The following is a 20,312-nucleotide window of genomic DNA, read 5'->3' on the forward strand; positions in this document are numbered from 1 at the left end:
ATGATTTCGCGTCTGAGTGGGCACAGTGTGAATTAGTTACACATTTACACAAATATTATCAAATTTAGAAGAAACTAATGTATGAAGCCTTAAAGTAACATACCTGCTATTGTTTTCAATTATGCTGTCTACCTTTTCTCAACATACTGTAGTATCTCAGATGTCTGTCAGAGACCCAGCATGTGCTCTGTATACAGCTGGACTAGAACTAGAACAGCCACGAGAACATAAACCAGCAGCCAGCCCTACAGACATGCACACAAACATACAGCACTTACTGATGTGTACAGGTAGCCCTCACTGTTCATAGCCAGATAGAGTTTGGTCTGCACCCCCTGGATGGCCACCACTCGCAGCCCCACTGGTATAAGGTTGAACATGGCTGAAAGAGACAAAAGGCACAAAGTGTAAGTACATTTTACTGCACATATCCATGTCCATTTAATGCACTTTTTATATTTTCTTAAAGAACCAGTCAATTGATCAAAAACACAAATATATAGGTAATGCATATTTGAAATTTACAGTCTCTAAAAAGTGTTCAGCGTAGTTTTTAGTGCTATTTACCATTAGGAGTTGAACTAACTGTTATTAGCATTCAGTATGTGTCAGGGTGGAAGAGTGAGTTGTCAAAACAATACCACAAATAAAGGTAAGGCGTGAGCTCAGCTACTGTGTCCCAGGGGTGTTTTTGCAAAAGCAAATGAGCAAAATCAGAAACAAAACAGATAGGCAGTTGAAATGATGAAGTTTCTCATGATGTTACTGTACAGTATGTTTTCACACATATGAACCAAAATCATAAGCTTTGTAAAGTTAGGCTTAAATATTGTGCAAACACAATACATAGAAATCACTGAACTCCTGACGTCTACCAGCAGTCATTATGGGCCTTTTGTGATGCGGCATTACATGTGAGTGCAGGAAGGGAAATAACTTACTTCCATACATGGACTTCATGCTAATGCTCAAATTCACACGCACACACACGTACACCAGTGCAAATGTGTCTGTGACCAGCTGGGCTGCTGCTGGCTCCCTCACACCCTCACCCTGCTGTGGTCACAGACACGTTTCCACTGGTGTCAATAAGGTAGCTTACACGTCTACCTAATTAACATCGGCCTCTACTGTATGTGTGTGTGTGTGTGTGTTTGTTTCATAAGATGCTGGCAGGGAGCCCACAGGCTGAATAGAGGAAAAGCACATGATCGTCCACCTGAAAGTCTGTAGTCGTGCCTCTGTTCCCAAAAAAAGAAAACTTCTCGCCCATTGCTCTGACTATTGTTGGACATACTCCCAAACAATGATGCCATCACCGTTGGTGTGAATTTTTTGTTTTATCCTTTTGATAGTACAGTACCACATGCAGTAAATAATGTCCACTGCAGAATTATTACATTCCTCTCAAGCTTCCCTGTTAGTTATTAATACTGTACATGATGATGTTCGGATAGAGCTTTTCAAAATTAGACACATGAGAGGAGAGATTTAACTAAATCCTCACATCAGAAATGCTGTGAGTCGGAGTGTGCCCTTACTATAAGTCCTCTTGTCAGCTGCTTTCTGCAGACTCCTTTGAACAAAAGTGCACTATAGAGGCTTTTTGATCGACTATTTCATCTGCCCTTACTGCTTTAACACTGTAGACCAGCTTCTCTCTGGCCCTTCATTGTAAACAACAGCCAGAGTAATGCATAATGCATTTACTTGGTGGCATAAACAGGCATTGGCAGCATATTCTTGGTTCAGTGAAAAAAGGTTTTAAGAACCACTCACTCTGTCCACTCTCTCTGCCTCGCCCTCTCTATCTTCCTCGCCCTCTCTATCTTCCTATCTATCCCTGTCATTTTTTTTCTTTTACCTGTTTTTTTGTGAAAAGTCTCTCTCGATATACAGTACACTCTTGTATGTTCTCATAGTCCCAATGAACAGTGTATATCAACAATAATACTAACAAAAATGTCAAAATGGACAGATAAATATTCCATGAGTCTCTTTGCCAGCCCTCTAATACACACTGAATGGGAACTTTACTGGTTAGAAGGTGTTAAGTATATACTATAGGTGTGTAGGCTTGTGTGTACAGTAATAGGATTTATCAATACAGTTGTTCTCAATGTTAAGTATTTTTTTCTGTCATTAATATTATTTATTATTTCATCTATTGATTCTAGCCTGTCTCTTTCCCCACATTACATGCATCTTAAACTCAATAGAGTGTGATTGAGTTACTTTCTCAACTAACTTAAGCTCACCACTAGAAAAATGCACCACTTTTCCAACACATAGTTACTGAAATTCATATAATAGAGCAATCAAAAGATGGCTCCCCAGGGAAAGACACACACGTCACACATACACATACACTCTATCTTGAAGCTTTCAAAATGACAGATTGCTGTATCTTTTCCGTGACTGTATCTCTGGTGTCTCCTGCTTTGGCAGCTGTGTACAGAAGATGCTGCCAGTAAAATGTATATCTCAAGCAGATTAGACCTACTATTTACAACCTCAATATCTACATTATTTTTAGATGTACTGTACACTAATGTTGTACATTCATTAAGTTGAGAAACCAATGATCACCTCAGTGCTTGCCAAGTTTGTAATGACTGTCAACCAAAGACAGAAACTAAGACAATATAGATTTTAATACGGTTTTATAAAAACCTGAAATGTTCTTTCAACCCTAATATAAACAATACTTAGTGTGTCATGGTGGATATATGGTAAATTCAACTACAATTTACTTCAAACATTTCTAAACAAATGGTTGGAAGCTCTCATTGTGCAGAGATGGTGTTTTCATAAGCCGTCTCACTACTTTGGCAAAGCAACAAGATTTGCAGATTTCTGTCAAATATAAAATAAACACATACAGATCTGTGTACAGCATTTTGGATAATTCTGCCATATGTCGTATAGAAACGTCTTGCTATGTGAGCCGTTGTCTTTATAATTGCCACACTTCTCACTCTGCGTTGCTCACTGAGTTTTCTCCCTTCATACTCCCACCACGACGCACACGTACACATCTGCAGTCCACTTCATTTCAGGAGGATTACCAGCCGGTGTGCTGATGGAGATTTTCAAGAGGGGAAACTCAATTACTTCCTGGCTCCTAGAAACACCTGAGCACACTGAAGAGGACGGCAGGGCTGCCACCCACTCACAGACCTTTCCTGGTGCAGAGAGGCACATGGAATAAGAAGGGTGAAGAGGCCTGAGGGACAGTTTTCACAATTGCTTGCAGGCTGCCTCCATGTCTCAGTTCCACCCACTAACTAGTCTAGGAACCTTGAGAGATTTGGTGTGACAATGAATCTAAAAGTTTTCCACTAATGGCTAGTCACATTTTAAACATTTATCTTGTTACTCATTCTGGGAACAGCATGCCTGCAATTAGAGAAGCCTGAATTTGACAGTACAACAAAGTATCAGAGCTAAAAAGTAATCTGTTGTGACAACATTACACACCACTACTGTGGTCTGATTACTGTTCCACTGCAGTGGCTCCTTTTTTTTTTTTTTGGAGGAAAACTGGGTTATATAAAGAAAAAATACATGGCAGAGGTAGGTAAATTATGCAAGACTCTTGTACCAATAAAAACACTAAATGTCATTTGTTTGAACCATGATGTGAATTACCTGACGGAAGACCAAATTCTTGAATTCAACATCTCAGGTATTGCTAAAAATAAATAAGAAAAATTGTCTTTTTAATAAATGAATGCAAACTTTTGAGTCTATTTATAAAGCCAGGACAAGACTGAAAATGGGACTGCTTTGTTCTGAACAGTACCCTCTCATTCTCTCTTCTTTGTCCCTAGATACCCAGTGGGTTTGCTTAGTTGTGATGCAATGCATGAAAATGGCTGACTCTGTATAAAATGAGAGGGAATTGACAAAGATTTATGAGACTTGGGTTTGTTATTTCTGAGGCTGTTTGCCTTTCTAATGAAAATGTCAAAGAAATATCAAACTTCTTTTATGACCACAGCACAGTGGCCAAGGCGTCTTCTCAGTATGCTACAGTGGCAAAGATCAAATCCTTGTTTATGTGTGTGTGCGTGTGTGTGCGTGCATGCGTGCGCATTTGAGTAGGTCCTCTCCCACCATCACAAGACACCAGTAGCTCCAAGAGGACCGTGCTCTCCGTCACCATGGAGACAAGTGCACCCATCGCCTAACAACGCTATTTTTGGAGCAGTGCAAAGAGCTTCACTCTTTCTCCTCTTCCTATTCAGCAGTACTCTCTAATTTTCTCTTCAAAAACTATTTTGGTGCCAATGCGGGCCAGTTGTTATGCAAGTCAACAGAAAAGTGAGTCCACGCAGACATGATGGGTGGGGTGTTTGGTTTGTGATACGTATTCTGTGTGTGTATGTGGTGTCCATCGTCATTTGTACTCCTGCACATGGTCTGCTCTGTGTAGTATTTAACTTTCACTTTGCTATCACTTTATTTAGGAAACAAACTCTACCCAAATTATAAGGTGTTGTTCTGCCTAGACAACACCCTATTTGCAAAGAGCTGCTATTTCTATGTAAGATACTCACACCATCTCCACTACGGGACTAATTGAATACAGAGGTACTAATTCAGAGGCTTCAAAACTGTTTACATCCGATTAGTGTTGGGATTAACACAGTAAGAATTACATCAAAGCTGTTTTTGTGTGCCAGATATTTATTTGAGGGCAAAGCTGATTTCACATAGGTCACTAACCACTGTACTTTCATTGTAATCTTTAAATGCACGCAGTGTTAACTGCATTGCCTAATTATAAGGTGGTCCATTTCTGCTGTATTGTCACCAGACAAGTGGCTGTGCTGTTACTCTTCCATTGATCTCCTCTTAATCTGTCTATTGGAAAACAAAGAGCTGGTGGGTGTAATGGCAATGATAGGGATGCATCAATACATAGTATTAGACACAACTAGCTCTCAGCACTGAGGCAGAATGCAGCATATATAATCAGACACAAGGAAAACACAGTGTTGAGCATAGTGTCTGGAGTGTATGGAATTGACGGTAGCGAGGTGAAAGCTTCCCCTTGATTAAAGGAAAGCATGGTAATAAATGTGATTAAAAATGAGCTTAGCAAATATTGGCTTGAAACCTACTGTAACCATTGTCTTCCTCCTTCGTTCCGTCAATGGTTCCATCTGCCTGCAGCTGCAGGTGGAAACCTTGTCGACTGTACAGCTTCGTCACAATCCCCTTCAGCTGGGGCTCTGTGAAAGCAGAGGGGAAACAGGGACAGGAAGAGACAACAATGAAACCACATACTGTAGAAAGAGGAATGCGATGTCACTCGTAACAATCTAAAAGGACATTTTGAAGCTGTGCTTTCTGTTGACTGCTTGTCGCCATTTTGGAAGTTCTTGGAGCGATAAAATCCAATAGTGTGATACATATTCGGAGGGCAGGAGGACCGTAGAGCCGAGTTGGGATGGAAACTACAACTAGCAATTACAACAGCTAAGTAACAACATGCCAGAAGAACAAAATTAAACAATTAATATCTGAGCTTCTTGTGGAAAAGAATACAAAACATTTTAATGGAATTCCTTTTGGTACAAAGAATCTGGTCATTAGATGAGCTGCAATTGAAGACACTTTCACATACAGTATCCTGACCTGTTATGGTAGTTGCTGCTTTTGAAACAAAAGTACAGACAAAGGCTGGGGGGTTGTCGATGTTCTATATGCAGACATTGTCCAGAGTATATGAACAAATTAAACCAAACATCTGGTGAATTGAAACAATTTTAATGGCAATTATGGAACTGCAGGATCAGACACTGAGGTTCATGTTAATACTAGAGGCAAATGGCACACGCAGTTTGAGTCCACAATCCATGAAAACTCACAAACCGTTTCTGTGTTTTCTCAGAGTCTAGAACAGAGGTGACTAAAAAGTCTGCTTGTGGCTTGACAACAACAAAATCAGATCAAATGGTATCAAATTTGAAAATGGCTTTTGGGGAGTGTGGTGGCTCAGTTGTCGAAGATGGCTGCTGCATGTCATCTTTCTTTTTCTCTCCATGAAACTGTCCAGTAAATGACAGCAAAAAATTTGGCTTTTATAAAACTACCTTGGTTTCCGGACAACCACATTGTATTTCATATATTGAAACTAAATCAAATTAGAAATCTGAACTTCAGTAAATGTGAAATAGTCAGTACATCCTAGAATATCAGTAAAGGACACTGAAGTTTAAGTGCAAATGGAGCTGCATATATCCAGGATCTGTTGTGTATATAAAAGTTGAAACAAGGACAGGAATATGGAGTGACGATAAGAGCAATAGTTTTTCCAGTCAAATGAGTGAAAGCTACAGTACTAAGTGTTGCATAATAAAATCAAGCATCACTAAGTCTAAAAGACAATAGTTTAAAGTGGCAGAGCATTTACTTTTGAAGTGGGAGGGTAGCCTGTCTGTGTTACATCTGTGTAGTGTCTGATAAGAGCTAAGTGCTCTCCATTCCCTGGTTACTGTCCCTGGTGGAGTGTCCTTTACCGTGGCTTACCACACCTTTCATCTATCGTTTCATCTCACTTACCTTTCCCTACTGCCATTTCTAGCCTTACTAAGGTTACTTTTGTCATATAGAAGGTTAACTCGGTCCATACACTTGGTATATTGCAATTATTTTGTTTGTGTTCATTTGTTATCAAGTTGTGGCACCTAGAAAATACAGAACTGTTCTGAAGATATGCATCGGCTCAGTAGTTAGATTACTGTCACACACAGACATACATTTAGAAATGCACATATGTCAGCACGTGGTGTGAACACAGCAGCATGCTACAGTAGCAGGCAATACTCTGATGTCCATGCATTGTGCTGCTGACAGTTCACAGTGTATTTCTGAGAGATGCCAGTTCTTTGTGTTTAGTGAGGCACCATCTGTAAGTCACACACAGACAACGCCTTCTACTTGGCACTTACTGCTTCCTCCACAGGATAGAAATGGAAATTGGAAGTGAGAGGGGTGCAAAAAAACTGTAGGTGTCAAGTTGTACCAGATTTTTTGTTCAGCTTAATGTCCAAACTTGAAAATGTCTTGATTGACTTTAACAGATGCACAGGACCACTTGCTTTACTTTTCCTGTGTTTATTCTTCACCCAGTTGCTTTGATACTGAGTGAGTGGTTTCTAGAGTTGGTTAGGTTTAAGAAACTAAATAAGTTATGTTAAACTCCTCAATTTTCAAAATAAAATACAGTTGATTGCTGCATAAATAGGCAGCCTACACCTAATTACTGTGAAACATATATGACAGCATATAGAGTTTATAGAGAAACAAGTTGCACAGAAAATAGGTGGATGGTACTGAATAAAGCCTGGAAAAAAAGAGTAAGCAGAATCTTGTAAGCCTGCAGTTATCATGTCAACACAAACTGAGAATCTGATGCAAACTGATGATGCAACTAACAAAAGGTGAGCTTTGGGCCTGAGTAAGATGTGATAAACTGAGATGTGCAGTCACTTCTGCACCTGATTTATAAGGGAGTGGATGCCTCAGGCTACAGAGACACACTTATGTCACTGTGATAATAAGAGTGCTTTAATGAGAGCCACCCTGGACCTCAGCTCACATGTCTGGGGACAGTAACTTTTCCACTCATAATAGGCTACCTCAAGTGACCACCTTAGTTGTATTTCTACCCGTAGTTTTCATTTGGATAAATTATCATAATTTCAGCAACAAAGAACTTGGCAATACAGGGAAATATAAATTTTGATCTAAAAGTCAAGTCAGCTTGAAATTATGAGTAGAAGTTGCAACCATCTTATTTAAATCCATTTTTCAACTTATTTCTTGTTTGAGATTAATTAAAAAACGTTAGGTATACTCAGTGGTACCTTACATAAATCTGAGGTATTAATCCACTGTGGGCACTGATGATACAGAAATGACCAGTGATGACCTGTTTCTCTAGTTTGATTTCAAGAGTGAGAAATTGCAGTTAAGTCTTGAGTGATTTGCAAAATCTACATAATAAGCACTTTTGTGTATGTAGGCTAGTGTGGACTAAACGAGTAAATCATCAAGGATGAAGCATCAGTTTGATATTTGCCTGAGAGCAGCCTGAGATGCCAAAGGTGACTTCTCTGTGGACAAACTTCATGAGGGAGCCCCCTCATTCTCCCACCAACTTCAGCAGGGTCATCAATGTTTTGAATGTTATGCAGAAATGGAACAGTGAGTAATATCTGCCTTGTTTAGATGCAGTTTTTCAAATATGATGGCGCCCTACAATACATGGAGATGAAATGGCACAACAGACCTGGTCGTCTCCTTCTCCTCTTCTTCGAACCAAAGAGTTTAACCCGGGAGAAAACGTTCAGCCGACTGGGTTTTTCACAGGTTCCTTTAGCTTTACTGGGGCTGCTAACGCAGCGGCAGGCATTAGACTTCTCCCGCTCCCTCGCCTGCCTTTTTTGTCTTATGAGGGAGCTGGCAATCGCTGCAGCCATGGCCAGTTTGGCAGCGCTCTGGGAAAAACTTCCGGAGAAGCGTGAAAATAAATCACCTCCTTTGAATCCAGGAAACTGGACCCTGAAGGGAAACGTCCAGTCGCAGTGGAAATAATCTGTGGCAACTACAGCCGACAGGTTAAATAAGAGAATATGCAATATACTGTAGACTATGAAAAACACACAGAAAAATAGTCCCAGCAGTGCCGCGAAGCCTGTTAGATAATGTCCAAATGAATCATTTTTCGTGAATTTGGGCGTTATTCAGGAATTATCCGTTGCATCTCCGAGAAAAAAGTGAAATTTAAAAAATAAAAACCACACGTTCCACCGTGAAGCTGTACAAAGACTTTCACCACAGCACGCTGCATGTTCCTCCAAATGTATCATTTTCTCAGCATCACAACAAATACGCACAAACCCAGTCCCTGTAAGCGGTTTTGCATCATCTCACTAAACTACATGACCGTGCACATGGTATTCAGGAAAAAGCAAGACAGTCGTGAATGAAGATCTGTGCGCAGCCATAGGATGGAAACACCTGTTTGTATAGTCCCCCCCTGATCCCTCAGAGCAGCTGCTGCCGTCAGAAACAGACTTATCAGCGCGTTTCAGAAAGGAAGCGTGGAGGATGGGAGCGAATCACCGAGGAGATTCCACTTGTTTTTCTGTCTTTGGTTGAATCGAGGCAGCGCAAGGTAAAAGAGCAGGAGGCGCCTCATTGTGGATGCAGTGTCCGAGCCCAGCGCAGCTCACACACAGCTGAGCTGCTGCTCTGAGCATCCCACCTACTATACAACCTGGAGAAGGAGCGGCGGGGAGGAGGCACAGAACAGGGAGTCTTAATATAACGACACAATCCCAGACCATGTGCACAATTCGACAACGAATTTATCCACATTGGCCGTGGTATGGGATAATTCATATAATAGCCTAGAGTAGGCTACATATTAAGACGGCGGGGCGTATAGGTGCACGGTGAGGAGGCGGGGAAGTGGCAAAGAGGGACAGAGTAGGCTGCCATACATATTTCATTAGACAAGACTAAACAGCAAGTCACAGGGGAAAAAAAGTTAAGAACTACCAATGCAACTTGGTTGCTTATAAAACAGCAGGTAGCACCATCAGACACCAGCAGCCAAAAATGAATGAAGTGCATTATGCAGCGATGTTGTGAGAGCCCCAATTATAACTTGTTTTTCGAGAAAATGCTTGAATGCCCACGCCGTCCCACCTTAAAATATCCACTGGTCAGTTAGAAATTTGCAATCCCAACTGAAAAAGTGTGGTAGCCTGTTGAAGTAACTTCAGTTCATGTTTTGACACACTGACACTGTCATTTCTACGTCTGACTGCCTCTGCCTTTAAAGCCTCATCGCTCCCGTGCTTCGCCTTGGTCCGTGCATTGACCACAGTTAACAATCTAACCAATGGTGCCATCTACAGTCCTCAGACAAAACTCACAGGCGCTGTGTTCATTCCCCCCTGATTACAGTAATAATAGACCCCAGTAACATAACCCAAGACTGATTAAATAATAAGGCCGGAATCTCGCAATACAAAAATGCACAGTCAACAGTTCTCTAAAATTATGAAGAAAATTTCAGCCCAAATATTAAAATTCTGAGGCATGAAGTCACTGGAAAGGCTTAGTCACTGGAAAGGCTTTAGGCAAAACCCCTTGGGCTAAAACAAAGAAGTTAGAAGACGCTCAAACCGTGTGCTCTGCTTCAGCACCACGGACAGCTCCAAGGCGCCCAGCAATGTCAACACTCGTCAATAAAGATGAAACCCTGCCAAACACCATCACTACTTAAACCATAAACCCTCTGGTGGCGATAACTGAAGCTTTTACACAGTAAAAAATTAAAATAATTTCAAGGAAAAGGTGCAAAAAAACAAAAAAAACAAACACAAAACAAATTTAATGTGAGGAAGCCAGCAGCCTACCTGATACAGATTTCCTCAGGGGAAAAGTCATGATTGTCTATAGGAGCGATGCTTATAGCAGCGCCTCGAATACTTGCAGACAGTCCTCGGGTGGTGGAAGCGAAGACGAGTAGGCTATTTCTACATTCAGCAAAGTTCAAACCATTGTCAGACAACTGTCAAGAGGCGTACAGTAGAAGAGAAAGCATCGAGGCGTGGCCACCAGCAGGAAGATCATTACAGGACATTAGCGACATGCCATTATGACTTCTAAAATGCTCATTAAACATTCATTTTGAGGTCTTGTTGATCCGGCAAACACGGGGTTGGGTGTGCTCGCCTGTATCTCTGCTGCCGACGGGGGCCGGAATGAAGGAAAAAGTGATCGAAAATGAGACGCTGAGATTGTGGGCTACTTCCTTCTAGAGCGGAGAAGACTTTGCTCTCATGTTACAAAAACTGATGTAAAATGATCCGATAATGCGTTGACTAAACCGGTTATACAGGCCCGGTCACTTTGGACGGGAAAATATCGATGTACAGTCAACTGAGACAATAGTATGCATTAGGCAAAGTGTTTTTACAAAGACATTACATTTCTCTGTTCTGTGAAACTTTAGACGCACTTTTTTTTTCTACAAATCGCCCACCCAATGCTGTGATTAACCAAATATGACATGACATTATTTATCAGCATTAAGACTTCAATTACTGCCACCACACTGCATGGAGTCTGGTATCTTGGTTTGCTTGTACGACTCTATTTCATATTAGTCCAATTAGATAAACCATGGTGGTAGATGGAGAATATTGGTGTCTTCTGCGTGTCTTCTGCAGGGCCGCTACCGAAAGTACCTCTGATGGTCAGTGGACCCTGATTTCCGCTGATAATGCGCGGTTATGGCCACTAGATGGAGCAAGTGGACAGGCTATCAAGAGCAGCCTATTCACCCTAAACAAAAACTCAGTTATCAGTTAGATAAAGGCAACATGAGAAGAACAGGGCGTCACTGACTGAATACAATTTTTTGAGTTGGTCTGGTCAGATTGAATCCAACTCTAAGATTAATTTGATTCAATGTTAATAGTTGTGATCAGAAAATGTCATCATATCCCATTAAAAACACCATTATTTCTAGGGTTTGTCTACATCCGCTTTCTCTGACCAGTTGGTCTTACTGATGATAAGGGTGGTTCTTACAGAAACTGTGTAAAATGCTGACCTGTCAGCCATTCAGAAAGTAATTTCCTGTCCTTATAAAAGGTTAAATCACTTTTGTGGTTACATATTGTTCGTCTACATAGCAAGATAGAAATATAATTGTTTTTGGGTCGATGTCAATATATTGATTACAAGGGATGTGGTTTAATTCGAGTTAGATATACCATGGAGATAAAAGCATTTGTTTCTCCATTTCACTGTTATTGATGTTCTCCTCAGATGGAATCTAACCTTTAACCCCAAACAGCATAAGAAACTATAGTGGATAGAGGTTCATTCAAGGACAAACTAGGCTTCCCAGAAACATCAATATCTTGGGAATCGCTGGCACCACAGGGATAATTTTAACCTATAGACTTAGAAAGTCACAGAGCTGTTCTTAAAACCAAGAGCAAGACAATGTTGTAATTGTATGACTTCATGTCATCAAGTTGAAATGTTAAAAAGACGTTTTGCATTTGAGAGATTTGAAAAATACCTTTAAGTCAAATATAATTCCCTCACATTAACTTTGCAATCACATCTGACCAAGTTGTGAGACTCAGAAACAGAGGTATCTGATGTTACAAATGTGAGTAGAAACTTACCACAACCATATAGCAAAGGTGCCCAGCATTACTGTATATCATATGTCCATATGCCCTCTGAACTCAGTTACAGCCCTTTTTAATGCAGCACCTTGTAAAATGTGACCTTTACATCTCTGTTGCTACAGCAGACGTACTGTGTTCCTGCCCTCTGATATGTTAGCGCTTGTGCACTCTGGAAATTGTGCGTAATGAACCTCTGTACAATCTGATTCACTCTGCAGCACACAGCATCCATGCCTGATACAACCAGATAGCGCTAGAGCAAACACAGACAGACAGATGTGTGTGAACAGAAGCAGATCCCAGGTTTTACCTCAACCGTCCCACTATACTGATAAACTGAGGTCATCACTCAAGTAGACAGTGTGGCCATCAGGAGGATGGCTGGGTTTATCACTGGATGGCAGGAGTGGAACTGGTGAGATTAGCAAATGGCAAAGACAAGTAGGACAAACAAAAATAGTAGTCTACACCTCAAACAAAGGTGTTTTTTTTTTTTAAATTCTTATACTCAGAAGTCTCTAGAGAAAATATAGCTCTATTTGTCTTTTGTCTTTTTGTGAGATGAAAGTGCATGTTGGCTAAATTTGACAGAATTATGCTAATGTGCAAGTGACAGCTGGCCTCTGAAGAGCTCTGCTTCAGTCAAAAAAAAAAAGTTTCTGGCCTGTTCCAACAAGCACAAGAGACAAGTGACCTCTGCAACCAAATCCTGTAGTTGACATGTAGATCACAAAGTCAAGCAAGATATGCACAATGACACACTGTAGGCTTTAGGCTATTTTCAGTTATTTTCTCACTCTTATGCTGCAAGTGTGTGTGTGTGTGTACTTTGGTTGCTTGTGTGGCAATGTGCCATGGGTACATTAATTACTGTAGTGCCCCAGAATGCCAGTCTACTGTGGCCTCCCGGGGGCACCTTCACTGTACTGTAGTCACACACATACAGTACACTCACTACTACATGCACACACACAGTCAGAGAGTGAGAAAATAATTTTAAATAGCTAAGAGCATACAGTACCGTCAGCATCCATTATATTGCAATTATAGTCTGCTTAACGTGTACATTAAGGTGTAATGTTCAAAACTACAGTACAGCTTTAGAAACTCTGTTTAGCCATAATAAAAGATTTTCATTAACAAATGTTGATGTAGCCTACATTAGACACGTGCATACTTTACTGTTCAAAATCAACCGGACAAATACATAAATATACTGTATACATGTACAACATATACATACAAAAGATGTCACACAGACCCCATAGATCTTAACTTGCTGTCATTTCTGGCTCTGGCCACTAGAGAGCAGAACTCTGGAGGGAGGTATTTGTGCTGCCAAGGTTGAAGAGTGTGTCGACCTTTGCATTATTAAATATAACCAAACAATTAAAGCTATCTTTTCTTATTAATAACCTGGGGCTGTCTTGATAACACCCAGAGTTTAATGATTTTTTTTTTAAATTAGGAAAGAAAAGTGGCTTTCAAGGGCACACACTGAATAAATGGGGAGGTTAACCTTGCTCATGGTGGTTTAATAGAGGGCAAAGTTGCATACGAGGATTGCACCACTGATCATATCGAGTAATATCTTCATGTACCTTCGGAGACTGCAGTAGCAGGATTTTTATTTTAACCTCTTGGTGCAGAGTGAGGGGATCAAGTGAGACATTATCAGAGGAAAAGGAATGATCTCTGATAAGCTCAAAGGGTTCCTGCTCAAACCATTCAGCCCCTTGGCACTGGCAGCACTCTGCTGGCTGTCTGCTCTTTGTGTGTGAGCTCATATACTGTAGTAAATCCACTACAACACCAGCTTGCAGCATGCTAGGCCACCAGTGCCATAGTGATACCATGCGTTACCATGGAGACTGCACATACGTAATAGAGGGTGTGTGTGAAAGATGGAGACGGAAAGAGGGAGAACGCATACTGAGAATGGGGGTTGGGTATATTACAGAACAAGAAACCATCAGGGCTCCAGCAGAGGAGGGGGCTACATACAGTCATGGCTGACTGGCAAGACCCGTGGCAATGACTGTGTCACCTATCCCCCTGCTGGAAGCACAGGGCAGTGGTTGATGCATGGAAGCAAGGAGTCAGTAGACTGAAACTGGAGGACATGAGTCCCATTATTTCTCCCAGTGGGTAAACCAGGATGATCCCCACCTTGGGGACAAACAAGCATGCAGGCTGAGCGTAGAGAAAGTGCCTTCAGCTCCACCATCAGAGCGAGCCAGCACTGGGGACCAGTTATGTCACAGCTTTTTATATCCTGGATCTATTTAAATATAGATATTAAGATATCATCTGCACTGCCTCATCATTTGGTGTTTAAAGTACCTGGAAGATTTGTATTTAAGTATTTGTCATTTACTGACAGGGTTTTTTTTTGTTTGTTTTTTGCCTGTTTTTAGTTGTGGGGTTAAATCACATAAACCACAGTTTTTGAGCATCAATCTAGAATTAAATAAGATTGATATTTGAGCTGTGTGCCAGTCTGCTCCTTATGAAACCACCAATACTTCTATCTCTCTCTTTAAAATGGTAAAACTAATTAGGAGCAGACAGAATGCCTGGCATTTGTCATCTAACATCTCATACTTTGTATAACAACTGGCTTCAAAGTCTTTGTCTGCTGCTTGCCATATTTCTCCTCACAAAGAGAGCAACTGCAGCGCTTTTTTTTGCTTCCCATGCCAAAGAAAGACGGTTTTATTTTATGCATCAATAAAAGTTAAATATGGCACTGAAACATAGAACTGAAGCAATTTCTGGAGTTGAGCATCTGCCAGACACTTTTTGTCTTTGATAATGATACCAATTGCTGAGGAGGTGCAGTGCTGAGCAACTGTCATACATTAGTCTTTCTTTACAACTTGAACCTTCACTACTAAATGCAGCAGTCATTAGGTGGAAGCAAGGTGACATTTAAAGCAGAAGTAAGCGATCCGGTCGTTTTGGCTATCTTCTTGTCAGCTGATGGAGTTAGCAGTCCCCGCCCTCGTCATGGATCTATTGGTCCTCGTCCCTACGTCACCACATTCACGCGCATCCCTTGGCTGCACACAGAGAGAGGACCGCACCTTCATGCCGTTCTCTCTCCTCATTGGATAAAGCTTGTAGGATACAAGGAAGTATACAAGAAGTTTTCTCCTCGGCTTACAGCAGAGCAGAGTGACTGACAGACCCGTGTTTCAGACCAAACACTCTATGTAAGTGATTGCCGTCGGAAGATATAACTATTTAAGACTTATATTAACACAAATATTCCGCTTACTTCTGCTTTAATTTCATCCTCCTTCATGTCAGCCTCAACCTGTTGCACAATACAATGAATATTTCATCATGCAAACACAGCATTTTTGATAATAACCACAAGTATTGTTTGCTCAATGTAACATACTGTAAGCTTGTGGATGTGATGAGAATTCTTGCTTTTTATTTAGAGCCAAAGATAGTGGCCAACACAATTTTATCCACTCTACATTAAGAAGAGGATCATCAAGTTCAGTTTTCTGCCATTCATTGGTTGTTGAAATTACATTATACAGTTTAAGCTTGACAGCACCAGGTTTTTACATGTTATTACTCAACCTGTGCTGTCAAAGATGCCCCTTCCTTGTGTACGTTTTGACAAAAGTTACTAAATGGCACACACCGGTGAATCTATTTACAAAAGCTTAATCCGCTAAATCTGGTGCAGCCATCTTTTTATTGTTTCAATAACTAATGTCACTGCACACTGTCCTTTTTAAATAAATAAATAAAATACTACAAGCTATCATTTCTAAATTTAACTGCACATGAAGGGCGTAATTTATCTAAGAAGTATACCGTAGGTTCTCACTCCTGTATCGGTCTTAGTGTCTGTACAGTATGCATATGCGCGTACGTGTGTGTGTGTGCGCGTGCAGGACTAGGCTGTAATGACGTGGAGAAATCTCAATCAGAGGCACCAAACGGTGTGTGAAATGGCCAGTGTTCAGACAGCAGCCTGCTCAGAATGACTAATGCTGTAGCAGCAATGTGCTCCCATTACCCCGACTCATATAAGAGTAAAACTACAGGCCACAGAGGCTTTCTGCTTCTCTTGTCCTCTAACCACCTGACCCCTACTTCTCTCCAGACTTCAAACAAAGAATATTTTGCATCACTTTACTAAAAGACTCAAGACTAGAGAACTTTAAGACCTCTTTGATAAAAAAAAATAAAGTCTGACATGTCCTATTTGGCCCTGAGGTTCTCTGAGCAAGAATATGAATACGTTTTTTTTTTTTTCAACACTTTGTGTGTGTGGTGCAGATGCATATTTGTGCAATGTGTGTGGATGTGTCTGCCAACTGCATGACCCTGCAGCTCTGAGGTCCCTCGGTGGATTGTGGGTGAATCATGACCAGTGTTGTTGAAAGCAGGAGAAAGGTGGCTAAAAGCTCCCGTGACTGATTGCTGCTTTGGGAATCCAAGATAGTGTAAATGCTTCAAACAGCAGCCGGTCTGAAAGCGTGGTATAATATTGATTCAATAAAAAAGACTTGGTTAAGATTTTATGGAAAGCAGCGCAGTTTTACAGAAGGCTGAAGTACAAACCAGCTTCCAGCCGCCATGAAATTTAGCACATAAATATATTGTTGACAATGAGCCTGGTGCACATGATGCTTGTTTCTAGGTTAGCTACAGCACATAGTCTCTGAAGCCACATTACTGTTCCCCGAGCCAGCTGAGGCAGAGCGAGTGGAAGATGAGATCTGATGTATGCACACATCCACTTGTGTATATACAGTACACAGCTCAACAAGCACACATACATACATACACCACAGATACACACATGCACACACACAGCCAGCCAGCCAGCCCACCAACTCTCTAAATGCCTGTTATCAGAATGACATCCAGTATCTATCATTGCCAGCATCACAACAGGAGGTTGATGGAGAGGGAAATCAAGTGTGGGAGATGCTCCTTTGCCAAAATGGATGACTGAACAGTCACAGTCACATGTGTGAATCAAAGATGGTGAGTCAATGGACGCCCTCTGGCAAAATCCATCATGGTGAGCAAGCTGCAGAGGAACAGCATTTAGGAGCTGAAAGGCCATAAATAACAAAATCACTTTTATTCTCTTTCAAGTTATCCCTCCTCCATTAAGCAGCAGAACACACCCAGGAAATGGGCTCTCGTCACAGTGAAGAGGGACATCTGGTATCAAAGAGAAATCAAGGAGGCGTGCTGCAGCCAAAATGTAGAAGCTCAGACTTTCCAAAAGTTTGGATTAATAACTCCATGCTAATTATATCCTGTCTAGCATGAGCAGTCTTAGTCCCAGAATACAGTAAGTGATGTTGTCCTACATATCCTTTCCAGTTTGACACATCAAGGAAGGGAATGGAGTGAGATTAAAGGCATCATCTCAGACACCAGCTGGCTTAAACTGTCTTCTTACTGATGGAGACACAAAGGAAGCTCTGAGACTGGCACAAGAGCACAAGGTCAGGCTCACTTCTTTTTTTAAGAGCTGCTAACTTGAGACACATTGCAGTCTTAGGTGATAGACACTTCCTAATAAGGATGATGAAAGAACTTACAGTTATTCTTGAAACTAGAACTTCAGCTGATTTAGACGTGGCAAAAAAACAAGGTCCTGACAGATGTGAAAACACTTTGCTTTTTCTCCTTCTTCTTCTTCTTCTGCTCACTTGGTGGGAAGAAGAAGTGCCAACACCTTTCGAGGTATTTGTAATGAGCACTGTTCTTGGCCATTAACCAGGTCTTTGTCCTCGGAATAACCCCATCACAGTCCTTGTCTGGCCTCAAGAATAACTGTAAATGTTATCCAATGAGATCAAATGTGCTGTGCAGTGAACTGGATGTGAACATTAATGAAGCTCGTTTTAGTCCAGCCACACACTCTGTATTTCCCCCTGACGCTGATGCATTTCCTCAAGGAGGAGGTTAGGGGTTTCATTGCTCTGACAGGGAAATATGGCGCAGTGATGTCTCGGGATGCCTGACTGCAGATCAGACAGATGGGAAAGATGCATGTTGTAGAATGCTTCTTCAACTGTTATGTATACAGTAATGGATGAATGACCGTTCATGAATTTTAAACATGTGGTGCTGCTACACTTGAGGTTAAATAATCGCGTATAATTACAAAAAAGATCAGAATGGGTATACACATGCCAGCATGATTGCATGGTTCAGATTGGCATGGATTATTTCAGTATACTTAAAAGATCGACGTGTTAGGTGGAACAGATCGGCTAAGCTGGAAGTGACACGACAGGAGACATGACTCAACTGATGGGAGTGGGTGGGTAAATAGGTCATGTTCCCTACCCAACACAGAGTATCCCACTTTTCACTTTCATTCCCTGTGCTTGTTAGTGTAGTCAGCACACAAAGAAATCAATGGAAACATAATGACAATGGATGGTAGTGGACCAGTGTTTGGAACATAACAGGTGGGAGGAGCTGTGCAGAGCTGATAGAGAACCCTACAGAGGTATGAAAAAGTAGGCCAAAAGACAGCAGTAAAGCTGTAATGGCTCTCTGAGGTTTGTAGCAGACTTCTAATATGAAATACAACAGGATCGCATCAGACTTGTAAAATCATAATGAAGCCCTCAGTCATAACACAGTGGTACCTAATCCTTGTGCCAGCATTACATCATCCTCAGATAATAACATGAACAAATGCCTGGTGATTTGTATCTAGTAACCACAGTGCTGTATAAATAATGACTACCTTTAATGACTTAAAAACTTAAACTTAAGGCTTTGTGTATCTGGCCTGGGCAATAAAAACTTCTGGACTTCACAAATATCAATACATTTTCAAAGATTGTAGGGTTGAATTCTTCTGTGCTATTGCCATTGTCAAAGTTAATAATAGTAGGATACTTGACTCAGACCATCCTATTAGTGAATGAGTGAGTGAATTAGTGAAATCATCAGTTTTCTTTCTATAAGTTTTCTTTAGGGAATGCGGGAAGAATACACCAGCGAAAGCAAACATGATTTCACATGTACTCATTCGTACAGTTTAACTGTGACTACTGTATATATAGTCATCCAATCCTTCATAAATTAGACTATCAAGAAATTAGAAAAAATCAAAAGCAAGTTTATTTGTATAGCACTTTCCCCAGATACAGTATTAGTCACAAAGTGCGTCACAATCAAACTTAATTAAATCAAATGAAAGCCAGTACACCATCTTGTATTTATTCTTCTTTTTGATTTGGGTTGCTAACAGTTAAATAAGAATGAACTGTGTGCAATATTCATGCACACTTCAATTCTGCTGTCTTTACGAACCCATCAAAAAGGATGAAGAGGGATCCAAAGGCAGCACATCAGACTCCTCGCTGCAGTGCATGCTCAGTGTGAGTCTGTGTTGTGTTGTGTTGTACAGCCCTGGTTAAAAAATGGTCTGGCGGATGATGTGGTAGTTGTACCGGCGCACAATTTTTTGTCTGACTCACAAGTCCCAGCTGTCTAGTGTCTATAGGCTAAATGGTATCGTATGAATGTCTGTGTATGCTGTATATGAGAATGAATGTGTGCGTGTGTAGACACAACCTTAGGCCTCTCATCTGTAGAGGTCTTGCTTTTGATGTAACCACTTCTCAGACTATTGCACCTCTCCCTCCTTGGTCCTTATGCTCAGTGCCTTTCAAACAATCAATATTTCTGCCTGAATCCTAGAAACTCTATTAAACATTGCAACAGGTTTATGGGGCTATTTCTGTTCACAAGATCTGCATTCTAGGTCCTCCTGCCTGTCTACAGTGGCAGAGGTCATACCAAATGGATTATATTACCCCTAATTCACATGATCGGGACCTATGCTTAGTGGTTATTTTTAATCATTATCAGTCAAAAACACTTTATTTTGCCTTTAATTTTTTATATCAAAAAGAATCATCTGGATTAGCTGCTGTTTTTTTCTTTAACTCTCTAAAGAGAGAAATTAAACAATCTATTAAAATCCTTGCAGTTACTTTCCACCTTCTATGTAGATACTGGAAAGAGTTCCTCCTGGATAGGAAGCACAAAACAGACACA

At 40.9% G+C, this 20,312-nt stretch overlaps 1 protein-coding gene across 5 annotated transcripts in view; it reads right to left on the bottom strand.

Moving 5' to 3' along the window:
* Positions 1 to 20,312, bottom strand: part of fgf13a (fibroblast growth factor 13a) — a 97,886-nt gene that overhangs the window by 16,124 nt on the left and 61,450 nt on the right. For 4 of the 5 annotated variants that reach the window (XM_085789499.1, XM_085789497.1, XM_085789501.1 and 1 more), the window contains 2 exons: positions 5,130 to 5,240; positions 279 to 382 (listed from right to left, as the gene is read on the bottom strand). In XM_085789499.1, coding sequence (XP_085645625.1) covers positions 279 to 382; positions 5,130 to 5,240 — 215 coding nt within the window. Of the gene's footprint in view, positions 1 to 278; positions 383 to 5,129; positions 5,241 to 8,305; positions 9,336 to 20,312 lie in introns of those variants that run through there. The other variant, XM_085789500.1, reaches the window with a different exon arrangement.

Source organism: Trachurus japonicus, chromosome 10 (genome assembly GCF_045865225.1).
Source record: "Trachurus japonicus isolate A0001 chromosome 10, Traja_1.0".
In the NCBI taxonomy this organism is placed as follows: domain Eukaryota; kingdom Metazoa; phylum Chordata; class Actinopteri; order Carangiformes; family Carangidae; genus Trachurus; species Trachurus japonicus.